The following is a 13,494-nucleotide window of genomic DNA, read 5'->3' as shown; positions in this document are numbered from 1 at the left end:
AATTTGTGACTGAAAAACCTATGCAGCTCTTGGGAGTTACTGGAACGTGGGAGGAGACTTATCTGGACAGTTTTCTCTGGACTGGGGTGTACCCCAGATGTGTCAATGTTGTGTCTGACAAAGATCATATGGGGTTGCCAAAGTTGGCACTTGTCACTGTTCATGATGATCCTGTGAAAAGGCAGCTTACCAAGGATAATATGTTGGTGGTCATCATGGTCTTGCTCATTTTGCAAAAAGATTATGAAGTCATCTAGATAGGCATAACAAAAAGGCAAATTGAACAGTACACTATTATTGAATCTTTTCCATGTGTGTGCTATGTTTTCTAGTCTGTAGAGCTTGTGCAGGAATGCAAAGAGACTGATTGATGTGATTATCACAGTTTTGCATATATCTGTGTCTACCATCAGAATTTGCAGGTATGTTGGTTTGCAATGACACAGAAAATTTTTGCCCCGGACAACACATGGGAAAAATCATGCAAGTTCAGAACAGGGTAGCTGTTGATGATTGTACAGGTGTTGCATTAGTGGTACTCGCCGCATAGGCACTAGTTTAATTGGGGATGCCCAAGCACTGTCTGATGGCCTGACCATGTCAGCTCACAAAAGTTTGTCCACCACAGCTTTAATTGCTTTAACTTTTTGGGGAGCTAGATGATGGGAGCAATGATGGACAGGGGGCATGGTGTGGTTGCAATGTGGTGGACTGTACCATCCCACATGACACATATTGTATGTTGTCTAATGAGGGAGTGTGGAGCAAGTCCAGGAAGCAGGGTACAATGTGATTCACAGTTGCTGTTAATGTCTCATGGAATTGTCTCAAGATTATACTTAAGTAAGGGGTTGTGACACTTCACTAATCTGAGAAGTGTCTGTAGTAGCAGAGCCACAGTAGTGATCAGTGTTGAGGTGATGAAGGTCATTGAGATGCTATTGGGCTGCATCTAGTGATGTGGTTGGCATCCATGTTCCGTATTTGTAATTGTTCATTGGTGAGGCATGTGACACCAATTGTCATGATGTAATGATGGGTACTTGGCTGCCTTTAAGAGTTACAGGTTGAGAAGTGCTCTGCTTTGTAACTTCACGTCAAATGGTGTGTTGAGCAGCAGCAGTGCAACTGAGGGCATTGCAGTGCAATAAAGTAGTGTATCACTAACCATACCATGGATCGACTGCTGGCCTACCTGTTGTAATAGGTGGGCACGATTTAAATACACCCATAGTTGGTAGTGCCTGAGGAATTCAGCTCACAGGATATGTTCAGCTGCGTCTGCTGCTAGGAATGCCCAAGGTATTTGTGTATCTATGCCAAGGTCAAGCATGGTGTGTGCAGTTCCAACAAGTGCAGCTACACTGTCTTTGGCTGTGAACAGTTGCAGCAGCAATGGCAACATGTAGCAGGCATGAGAGCAAGCGGTAGAGTGCTCACATTGGCTCTGGTGTTAATGAGGAAATATGTGTGCAGGTGCCTGTCAAGGATGAATAGTCACGGACTACCTGCCCATTAAAACACTGCATCAGTGCTGTTTTGTTGTGATGTGCAGAGGCATCTTGTTAATTAAGAGTGGCCTGGTAAGGGTATGTCATGTTGCCGTACTACTTTGAATTGGCACAGGGTTGTTTGCAACACTGTGCATCATGTCCAAATCTGGTGTAAAACCAGCAGTAACATTGCTGTAAGTTGGGTGTGGTAGCAGGCAATGCACTTTGTCAGTCTGGCTTTTGTTCTTACTCAGAGCCAGGATGGTGGTCAGCTGGGAGGGTGTCAACCTCAGCTATTGCAGTAGGTGACTGTTGCACTTGGGGTAGTAGAAGCAGGGGGCTGTGGTCCTGGTTCAGGTCAGTCCAGCCCTCATTAGGTGGTCTGCAGGTGCACAGAATGTTGAGGCAGTTTGAATAGAATCATCCAAAATCATTTTGCATGCTGGTGTACAGTGCACCAGCTGCAGCAAAGCACTGTTGGGTGTTGATTAGAATGTGGTTTATAATTGCGCCTGCATTCTGTCAGCAACTCGAACTCATGTGACAGCATCACTGTTGAATGTTCTCTGGTAGTTTTAGGAGTGAAAGTGTCCATAGCACAAGATCAGCCAAGACCTTTGGTCAATAAGAACTTGCATGTGGTCCCAGATTGAAGACAGCATACTGTTGTCTAAAGAGGTCTTAGCTGATGACGATGAGTCTGTTTTGGTACTGGGTGGTGAATTGGGACCAATTTGATTTAGTTATTTTTTTCTTACAATTTGTATAAATAATAGTAAACACATTCTCAGAGTCCATAGTCTGTTTTGGTGCTGGGTGCTGAATTGGGGTAACACAATTTAGTTATTTTTTTTCTTACAAGTTGTATAAATAAGGGTAAGTCTTTGAAGATATGTGGGGAGGCCAGCAGACCAAATGGCTGCTGTTGTTATGTTCACCTGTAACACTTTCAATTCTCATTAATGTCTTAAAGTTATCACTTCACCTAGTTTCTTCTTAATAGCAGTGCTGCTATTGTTGACCTGTGACACTACCAGTTCTCATTAACGTCTTGTAAAGTAATGTCTGTGGAAGTTATTCCTTTACTTCATTTCTTCATAATAGCGGCACCTCCAGAATCTTCTTCTGAGGCCTTCCTCTTACTAGATAAATAAATTTCTTTTTCCACATCCCATTGATAAGGCATTGTCTTTGTGATATAAAATTTTGTGGGCAGGAATCATAATGGTTGTAGGTTTTTCCTTCTACTAAATAAAACCCCACTCTAAACTTTAAAATAAACACTATACTAAATAATTTTCGATACAAGTTAACACTTTTTTCTTCACACAAAAGACAGAGCATCTCTGTGTTTTATGTATATAATATAGTTTTTCTATGTTGCTGTGTTTGATATATTTTACCTGAAAGTGTAAATATAGTTACTAGTGTAGCGGCACCACCGTTTAGGATAGAGAAAGTTAGTTTTCTGCAATATTCTGAGCACAAGTTACAGCCAGGTGTGGGCCGGATTGCAGTAAGTTACGCTGACCAGCGGTTGCGAAGTGGAGTGGAGGCCACAGGGGCCATCAAACCTCTGAAAAGCATAAATGCAGTGGTTTGCATGTCACAAGCTGTATGCGGAAGGGGCCTACTGGTGCAACCAGGATGTGGGGCGTACGTGACTCAGAGCGAAGCATTAGTGAAAGAGAGCCACAAAGCTGAGTATAAATAGGTGTGGTTTTATAATGAGATTCATTCAAGTGTGGCAGCTCTCCTGGACAGCGGGGCATGTCACACTACTGGCAACACATGGCAACAGATGGGGCGACAGCATCCCAGTCCACGGCAGGTCATTGGTTCAACCCTCTTGAGGCCGATGTAAGGTCCGCAGGTAGCCAGAGCGGACCACTCTTCGGCTCACTACCACAGGTAGTTTTGTCTTGTCTCGTAACACACGCTGGAGACTTACAAGGCGAGAGCTGCAGGTTCGGACACCGGAACGGGAGTGATCATTGCCGCCGCATTCCGAGCTACGCCAGCCGAAGAAGAAGTAGCAGCGCGGCTGGCGTACAGCTCCCAGTGGAGCAGTGCGGAGTCAACGGGGATGGTGGCCACTGATTCAGCTGCTAGCGCAGCCATCCTGACGTAATTGGAACTCTGCAGCTGGCATACAAGGCTGGCCTGACACAGTGCATTGCACAGGCCGCTGGGGTGCTACCTCAGCAATGTGGGGCCTTTGACACAGACTGAGGTCAATGAAGCTCTGTAGTGGAAAAAATAAATCATTTGAAAAGCTCGGACAAGTTTTAATACGGCACCTCCTGGCACCCATCCACAATATTTGGTGTCAATACACTGCATTTGGTGTCTGATGCTGCAACACTAGACTAAATGTCTTTTACTTGCTATTATTTATTCAACTGTGTCGAGCTAATCGGTTATGGGCCCAGAAATGCATTTGGAATAACTGTATACATAATATAATAGTGAGAAGCTATTGACAAAGTTCCAGCTAGTGCACTTGCGTGAAGTATGAGTTATCCTTACAAGATGAACACGACACTTTTGTATTATTCTTCAGTATTAATCTTTACATCAGGAAAGATCAGAGTTACCATTAAAATGAGCAAGGCACAAATTCTGCAGATTGAAAGATTTATGGATTGCAAGAATTATTCGATGTGGAAATTTGCAGCAGAAGTGTATTTACGTTTGGATGACCTATGGGATGTGGTAGATGGAACAATGAAATCCACAGATCAGAATTATTCAAGTAAGGATAGGAAAGCAAAATCAAATTTGGTATTACTAGTTGACCCAGTGAATTATGTTCACGTTGAAAAGCTGTAACAATGAAAGAAGTCTGGGATAAATTATGATGTACATTTAAGGATGGAAGTCTTACAAGGAAAATAGGATTATTACGTGAGTTAATTACCATTCAGCTGGACAAATGCAAGAGTGTAGACAAATACGTCAACAAAATAATAGCCATGCCAAACCAACTGAGAAACATTGGGTTTGAGATCACTGATGAATGGATAGGGACCCTACTGTTGGCAGGACTTCCCAAAAGGTATGATTATGGGGCTGAAAAGCTCAGAGAGACCAATCACTGGCGACAGTGTTAAAGCTAAAATCCTACAAGATTTAAAGAGTACTTCAAGCTGTCATGTATTGGAGAAGGAAACTGCATCTGCTCTTTATTCAAAAAACAAAAGGAAGAAATCAGTGAGGGGCTACAGATCTCAGAGGAAGGGGCATATTGCATCTCAGTGGAGAGAAAAGGCAAACCCAAGGTCAGACATGCAGCAAAAGAGGTATGTTGCTGATAGCCCAGAGAGGGGGACCAATAAGGTAAGGCACTCTCATGTTTCTATTCTTTTGGAGATGTGGGTAATCATCAACTAGAATGGATTTTAGACTCAGGTGCATTGGTGCTTATTGTTCTTTATGATGTTAAAGATAAGACTCATATGGGAATATCTACTGTTGATGGCAGCAAGCTCCAGTGTCATTTCGATGGGAAACCAGACCTATGTAAGTGTAACGTGAACACAATATCATTAGAGCACATGGTGTTCATTATGTAAAAAATGTTGTGACTAACCTACTGTCTGAAGGGGAAATTGTCAAGAAGGGAAATACAGTCATTTTTGATATGCATGGAGCAAGAGTAATGAATAAAAATGGTGAAGTTATAACTACAGCCAGTAACGAAAGGGTATTTTAAAGTTGGATACAATTGACAGTAAACATAGAAATGTTAGTCATTCAGTGTACTCAGCAGAAGGTTTTTTATCGCACTGCAGACTTGGACACTTAAATAGCGTACATCTTTAATAAGGGTTATGGCAAAGGTAATACAGAATTATAGCATATCCAAGGACCCTTGTGAGATATGCATAAAAGGAAAACAAGTGAGGCCATGTTTTAAGATTATTAAAAGTAAATCTACAGAGGTCTTACAGTTAACCCACACGGATGTATGTGGCTTCATGGAGTGCAAATCCATAAGTGGGAGTTGTTATTTTCTTACATTTTTGATCATTATTCACGATATGCTCATGTTTATTTTCTTAGTTCCAAAGACCAAGTGAGTGACACTTTTGAGGAATATTGTAATGTGGTCGAAAGATAGACACGAAAGAAGATTAAGGTCATCAGGTCTGATAATGGGAGAGAATATGTTAACCAGAAATTGAAGACGCTTCTGGCAAAAATGAGAATCAGGCATCAAACTACCATAAGGTTTGAATTGTTAAATGTGCTGGCAGATCAGAAACCATTACGGGCAAGGTAATGGAGTTGCTGAGAGGGCTAATAGAACCATTGTCGAAAAAGCAAGGTGCATGATAACTGATGCTAGATTATCAAAAGATTTTTGTGCAGGGGAGGTATCAACAGCCATATATTTGAACAATAGATCACCTACAAAAGCATTAAGGAATAAAACCCCCTATGAGATATGGACAGGCAGGAAATCTGAACTAAGCAATATACTGGTTTTTGGGTGTGATGCAATGGCACATTCCAAAACAGCTGAAAAGAAAATGGGACCCAAAAGCTAAAAAGTATATTTTGTAGGCTATTATGAGGATTCAAAGGGCTACCAATTAATGGATACATTGAATAAAAGGACAGTTACAAGAAGAGATGTAGTATTCTTTGGAAATAGAAAGGACTCTGAAGAGAGCAAGACTACTAAGTTAACTGCACCTAGTTCTGAGAGTGAAACCTTATGTGAAGAAAGAGAAAGTGGAGAACAAGAAGAGGATAGTCAAAGGCAAATGGAGACTATTTATGATGACAATGAGTTTGAGTACAAGCAAAATGAAGAGAACAATGTAAGGTGTTCTTCTTGATACCAAAACTGACAGAATATCCAGATTTTGAAATGTATGCAGCCCAGTCTCTTAATGATGAGCCAGCAACAGCAGAAGAAGCAATGAGTGGCCCGAACTCTCAAAAATGGAAAGAAGCAATGGAGAGGGAATTGAAATCTGTATCTCAGAACAAAGCCTTTGAATTGTTAAATGTGCTGGCAGATCAGAAACCATTACGGGCAAGATGGGTATTTGCTTTGAAGAGCCCTGAAAATTCATCACCAAGATTTAAAGCATAATTTAAGGCTAGTTGCCAAAACAAGGGGTAGATTACAAAGAGTCCTTTTCACCTGTACTCAAGTTTGCCTCATTGAGATATCTTTTAGCCTTGGCAGCAAAACAAAATTTAACAATTCATCATATGGATGTAAAAACAGCATATTTAATTGGGAAATTGGAGGAGGAGATATATGTCATTTTACCAAGAGAAGCCATGAAAATCGTATCAGAAAGGGAAAAGATTTGGCTTGCGAAAAGGTATTTATTGGCTTAGAGTGGACATTGCTGTAATCAATGTCTACATAAAACAGTAATAAATATGAATATGAAGCAAACTGCAGTACCAGTATATGCTATAAAATGGGAAGAGAAGGGATAATAATAATGGCAATATGGGTGAACAACTTCTTTATCCTGACTAAAAATGAAAGCTAAAAGGGAATTTTTAAGAACCAGCTGCAAACCAAGTTTAATGTGCATGATTTGGGAGAAGTTAAACATTATTTAGGTATGCAGATCACAAAGGATGAAGAGAGACAAGAATTGAGTATAAATCGATCATCATATACAGAAAAAATCTTAAAGAAATTTGGCATGAGTGATTGTAAACCCATAACGTCTCCAATGGAAGTAGGAGTGAAGTTAAATATAAATGAGACAGATGTGGAATATGATAAGAATGTTCCATATTTAGAAGCAATAGGGAGTCTGTTATATTTGTCTCAAATGTCACGACCTGATATTGCTTTTGCTACCAATTCAGTGAGCAGATATTGCAGAGACCCAAAGGACAAGCACTGGAAAGCCGTGAAATGGATAATCTGATATCTAAGAGGAACTTTGAACCACAAATTAAGATACCCTAGAGAAGGTAATGCAAAACTAGAAGGCTACAGCTATGTGGACTGGGGGAGTGAATTGGAAGATAGGCACTCCAATGCTGGTCCTGTCAAAAGCAAAAAACTTGCATTGAGTACCATAGAGGCCGAGTATATGGTGCTATGTTACACCACACAGGAAGCATTGTGGCTAAGAACATTAATATGTAAAATAGAACCCAGTTTAATCATGGAACCCATAATGATCTTCTGTTGCAATCAAGGAGCAATGAACCTAATTAAAAATGATGTCGCATGTGCTAGGACAAAAATATTGATATAAGGCACCATTTTATTTGGGACCCCATAGAGTGACAGAACATCGCCATGAACTACCCCTGCACAGAACACATGTTGGCTGACCTCCTGACAAAACCCTTGGACCAAGAGAAGTTTGAAAAGATTATGGGGCTATTTGGTTTATCTTGTGGAGGCAAGCCCCAAAATACATGTTCAACAGGGGTGTTGGAAGTGTGTGAAGAACATATTTCATGTGAGACAGCAACAAAGTGCATCATGTGGAATATAATAGACCTCTCTGGTGCTCTGTCAACTCTAATAGTCTTCAGCTCCTGTACCTTCTTTCCTTGAAGGTATACAGTGCAGTTGTAATGCAGACTGATTGATCCACAGAGTAATTGCCACACTTCGAGGAGACAAGCAAATTACTTTGTCACAGCAAACCTTATCTTATTTCCTGCAAGTAGCCTCTCTCTAATATGGTTGAGTAGTGTGACCAGAATTTTAGTTCATTTGTCAGGGATGGTGTGTAAGACTATGCATTTAGCAAACATGCTCTGCTGTTATGTGCTCTGGGAGTGCTTTTTAATTAAATGTAACAATAAATAATGCTTTTGTTTCATTAGATGTAAGAACAAATAAGGTTTCTTAAGAGTTCACCATCCACTATTTTCATTATATTTTTGAAGATCAGGTGTATCTTTCTGCACATACTCACATTTTCTATTCCTTCATAGGTATGTCCATGATGTCTCTCCATGACATGATCCTTTACTAGAGTTCAGAGTGTTTTGCTAGAGGGAAGTATATGTCTATGCACAACGTCCTATTTTTCGTACACTTTACAAATTTTGTAGTTCCAGAAATCCTCTCTAGAAACTTCTGGATATAAAAAGATGAAACTTGTTCAAAAGTATCTTCTTGTCTTTTCATGGTTAAAAACATATACTGACAGCAGAATTTGTTCAGTTACTTATTTGTGAACTATGAATTACAATACTTTTCTCTAGATGTTTAGTGACAAGAGCTCACTTGTTGAGTTGGATCCCCCTCTCCCCAGCTCAGGAACCCTAGGTTTGCCAGACCCTTTTCAAGCCAAATATTGTCCTCCATGAGGTACTTGCTGTTTAACAAAACCCACCACATATATGTAGCTTATCAGATGTCACAAATGTGGTGCAAATTATCACATATTTCATTATTGGTTTTCCCCTAATACTGTCCTGCCATGTGTGTCATCAAGGGTGGCATTTCTACTGAATTCTTGGTTACCCACATTTTCTCCAACCCTTGTCCACTTTCAGTTTTACTGAAAGAAAGCATTAGTACCATTTTTCATTTCTATTTGTGTATACCTGCTAACATTTGTTGAGTTAAAATCTATTCTCTAATCTGTGTAGCCTGAACCTCATATTACCAAAACAGACACACTATGAGAGTTCAGTAAATATAAGTGTTCCTACTAAACTGCACATCAGCACCGAAGCACTCGTCAAACTTCTGACTAGATGAAATCTTCTTAACTCTTGATTCGACTACAATGTCTACTAAATTAGTGTGCTGACAACTTGGAGATACAATCAGACTTTATTACATGTTGACTATACATCAGACAAGAGATTAGCATGCACCTTTTTGTTAAACTGACATCCAGTTAACATTATGGCATTCAACCAGCTAAAGAAAATGCTATTACATTTAGATTCAATATACATATTGACATTATCATTACACACTATGTTACAGTCATTGATATTCCTTGGAGCTGTGCGTGACACAACAGTCTTTTTGCTGTATTTGTAATGATGTTAAGCACAGTACTACAGTTCTTATCACTGCATAAGTCCATAGGAATACCAAATGAAAATAAATAGTACAAGCATGATAGAAAGCACTCATTAATAAACCTTCATACACATTATAGTTCTAACTTTCCAAATGACTTTTCTACTAAACTTTACCAAACTGCACAATTATATATCAAATTAGTATAGGATTTTCATATGAATCAAATGGCTCTTTGAAATTCTTACTAATAAAATAGTGGAAAACCTCATACCCCTTCAGAAATACACGCACAGATACTGTGTATATATTGCATTCTATTCTCATAGTTACCCTGGTGGACAGGTTCAGAAAACTGCTACCATTTCTGTATCAGCTATCTTAATAAATTGTGCATCACATACAAAACAAAAGAACTTTCCAACATTATACAATGTTACACTGAGGTTAACATACCAATCCACTTCTCTGATATGGGTGTATTATGTTGTGATAACAAATGAAACATGTCCTGCTCAGTGTCCTTGCAACATTACGTACACTGGGTTATCCTCACAATTTATGATAGGTCCTGGCAGAACTAAATATCATTTCTCAGTGCATTTCTTTGCTGTATAATGTGTACAGCATTGTGAAACTTACTTTATGCATGGAACTATGGTAGCTTAATGCATTCTCATATACTGTGGTTCCTTTCATCTGGAATGCTGGGTGACTAGTCTGTCAATTCATTGAATAATTCTGTTCCTGCACATTAACTTCCAGTCACACAAATTAAACATGTATGCGTTTTCAATGAAATTACTAATAAATTCTATTTATGTAAATACATATAAAATAGCATATCATAGTTATTTTCAATCCATCATTAGGTATGGTATAGTTTTCTATGGAAACTCAAATAATGTATCTTGTAAACTGAAGATGCAGAAGAAAATTGTCACTCACATGCTGCTCTGGTCACCCATTATTTCATAAATTTCATATCCTAACTCTTCCTTCCCTATATGTTTGTGAAAATATAAACTTCATATACAGCAGGAAAAAATTATGTGGAGAATTGTTTTAGCCAATTGAACAATACAAGAAACAAAAAGAATTCAGAAATGAATTTCTCACTTCGCAATGGAGTGTATTCTGGTTGAAACTTCCTGGCATATTAAAATTGTCTGCCGGGTCAGTACTCAAACCCAGGACCTTTGCCTTTATCAGGCCAGTGCACTGAAGTATATTCATCCTGATGAGTGATCAGAGACACTTTAAAAGGCTAATTTTTTATTAACAAAACCAAAACTCAGTTATAATGTCCTAGGATGAATATCCACATGGCTACATACAACAGAAATATCTCTCCACTGACATTGTCTATGAAGTGCCTAAACGATGACCCCAGGGCAGTGACAGTAGGCTGGTGTTGCCAGCATGTGAGAGCTGACATGCTGCTGGCAGAGACCAGGACACAATGGACCAGGTCTGCTGGCATGGAGTGCCATGAAAGGCTGATGCACCCAGATAGAACTGCTGCTACTGCAGATTTGAGGTGTAGGTTGTAACTGATTTTGCACAGTCTGGCAGTGGCCTAAATAGCTGGGAGCAGATTGATATCTGCATGGTACTGTGAGGGCATGTGACCTGGTGTAGCAAAATAGCACATTGCCAACAGCACTCTTTGCTGCTACAGACATGCTGCCTGTTGGCAGGGTCATCTAGTATTCGATTTTTTATTGTATATATGTATACAAAAAAACTGTATTATTATTAGAAGACCATTATTTGCATTAGTTGTTCTGTTTTTATAGTGTCGCCTGCACCTGAATCAACTGACCTTAGATTATGCATGTTGTGAGACTAACAGATCACAATTCTTAAAAGGATATAGTTGTAATAGTATTTTCTTCTTTTGTGGTTTACCCGGTGCCATTTGGTTAGTAGAAGATTACAATACTTGCTACACTGTTAGGGGAAGGATTAATGTATAAAATATAAGATATATTACCCATAAATGAGCCAAAAACACCAGCTGCCATTGCGTATATTTTCTGCAACTCTGTAATTATGTGTGAAGTTAAGAATTTATAACATCCATAGCTGTGTAGCTTGCACAATTGTAATTAGTAACAAGCTGTCCTTTTTTTTCATTCTTTATTTTTCCAGGACTAAATGCATTGAAGACTGGCATGCATACATTGTTAGAAGTGGCATCCCAAGTTCAACTGTCTATGATTTTGTGCAAGCCCTGGGGCTCGATCTAAAAACCCGTTCATGGATAATTGCTGGGCTTCCTCGAGACCATTTTACACTTGAAAGTGCAGTTATTGTTGATAATTCACAAAGGTAAAGCAAAATATAGCAGCAAAACTGTTTGACCCTCTACCCTCATTTATTATTGCTGTTCATAATAAAACAAAGCTATATATATTTACCGGTTTGAAAGTTCTCTGTTTATTCTTCTCATGAAAACTGAAACATTTGCAATTATACAATCTCCATCATAGATAGTTTATGTACAAGGTATATTTAAACGCCAATTACAATTGCAATAACCAAGTCTGTTGCTAAGGATATGTTTAGTATTAATTTCACCCAGATTCAGTGATGCAGCTTTGAAAAAATGAAATTGAGTGCTGGTATAATACATAACGATTAATGGGCACACTCTAAATGAAACATTATGTACAAAATGTCTAAGTATCCAGCTGAATTATCAGGTAAACATAAACTGTCAAAGAAGCTCAGTTAGGCATCTTTTGCCCATTGAAATTCATTAACTGTACTGTCAATTGTGCTAGGTTATTTTGCATAATGGCAATACCGTTAACCTATGAATTATTTTGGGGGGCAGGGGAAGTAAAGTAATGAAAGTACTTATTGAGCAAAACTGAATATAAAGAAAATTGTGTAAATAAGAGTTCTCTATGTGTTACAGATGCCTTGTTATATATGTTGCATGCACTTCCTAGCCCATTTTCTCTTGAAAGTTATTTGTTGCTCTATATAAAAATCAATTTCAGGTTAGTTATAAGTAAAGAATCATAGTAAAAACAAAAATTAAATTGTACAGGAATTCTGTGTTCTGGTGAATTGACCTTCAAGAAATTGCCATTGGACATATTCAAGTTACAACAGCAGCCACAAACAAGGATTTAAGATTTGTTTCATCTGCATGACAAGTTGCAGTGTATTCATTGTAAACAGTAACCATTTCTTACTACTTGATGTTCACAATATTTACATAACAAGTAGCAATATGGTGTATAAATATTAAGCTGGCAGCAGGAGTTATATGCTGAAGTAGTCTTTTTTGTTGCAGGTAGTGGCTATTCTACTAATTTTCCACATTAAATTGAATCAGGATATTGAGAGTTTATTGTTCATACACAAAATATAATATTTTTGTAATGGCTGCTTTTCTTTGTTAATGTATATCCTGGCTCATCTCATAATCCTAAAGCTTCTCAAGCATTACAGAACTACAGAAAATGATGAATTATTTTATAAGTGCACAAGTGAAAGATACCCTGATTATGTAATGCAGTAGTTAATATTGACTATTATTGACATATTAGTTACTTACCAAAAATAATGTAATAATTACTAGAGTACGCAGTGCTGCACCATTGCTATTCGAGGAGAGTGGAATGTACTGTATCACATTTTTGTTTCTGTAACATGGAAATGGTATATTTCTGAACTTGAATCCCTATTCAAAATAAAATTTTTGTCCGTTCAGACTATGCAAAGGGAATTTAGAAACATTCCATATATTCACTAGTGGAAAACAAAATATGGACACAATAAGACGATGGTGTTTCAGGAATGAAGTTTTATGCATGTATTTTACCAGTTAACAGGGTATGTGATCTTAATCACATAATTATACTTTGACTAACATATCTTTTCTTCTTGTTGCAATTGTTCGTGGTAACTTGTAGTTGTAGTTGTTGTGGTCTTCAGTCCTGAGACTGGTTTGATGCAGCTCTCCATGCTACTCTATCCTGTGCAAGCTTCTTC

At 38.5% G+C, this 13,494-nt stretch overlaps 1 protein-coding gene across 1 annotated transcript in view; it reads left to right on the top strand.

Moving 5' to 3' along the window:
• Nucleotides 1–12,818, top strand: part of LOC126260398 (dynein axonemal heavy chain 3-like) — a 177,625-nt gene extending 164,807 nt beyond the window's left edge. The window contains exons 12-13 of the mRNA XM_049957726.1: nucleotides 11,638–11,817; nucleotides 12,794–12,818. Of these exons, the coding sequence (XP_049813683.1) occupies nucleotides 11,638–11,817; nucleotides 12,794–12,797 (184 nt within the window). The 3' untranslated portion in view covers nucleotides 12,798–12,818. The remainder of the gene's footprint in view (nucleotides 1–11,637; nucleotides 11,818–12,793) is intronic.
• The last annotated feature ends 676 nt before the right edge of the window (nucleotides 12,819–13,494 follow it).

Source organism: Schistocerca nitens, chromosome 5 (genome assembly GCF_023898315.1).
Source record: "Schistocerca nitens isolate TAMUIC-IGC-003100 chromosome 5, iqSchNite1.1, whole genome shotgun sequence".
Taxonomy (NCBI): Eukaryota; Metazoa; Arthropoda; class Insecta; order Orthoptera; family Acrididae; genus Schistocerca; species Schistocerca nitens.
Note: the sequence above shows the minus strand (reverse complement) of the source record. Positions and strands in the feature narration are given on the sequence as shown.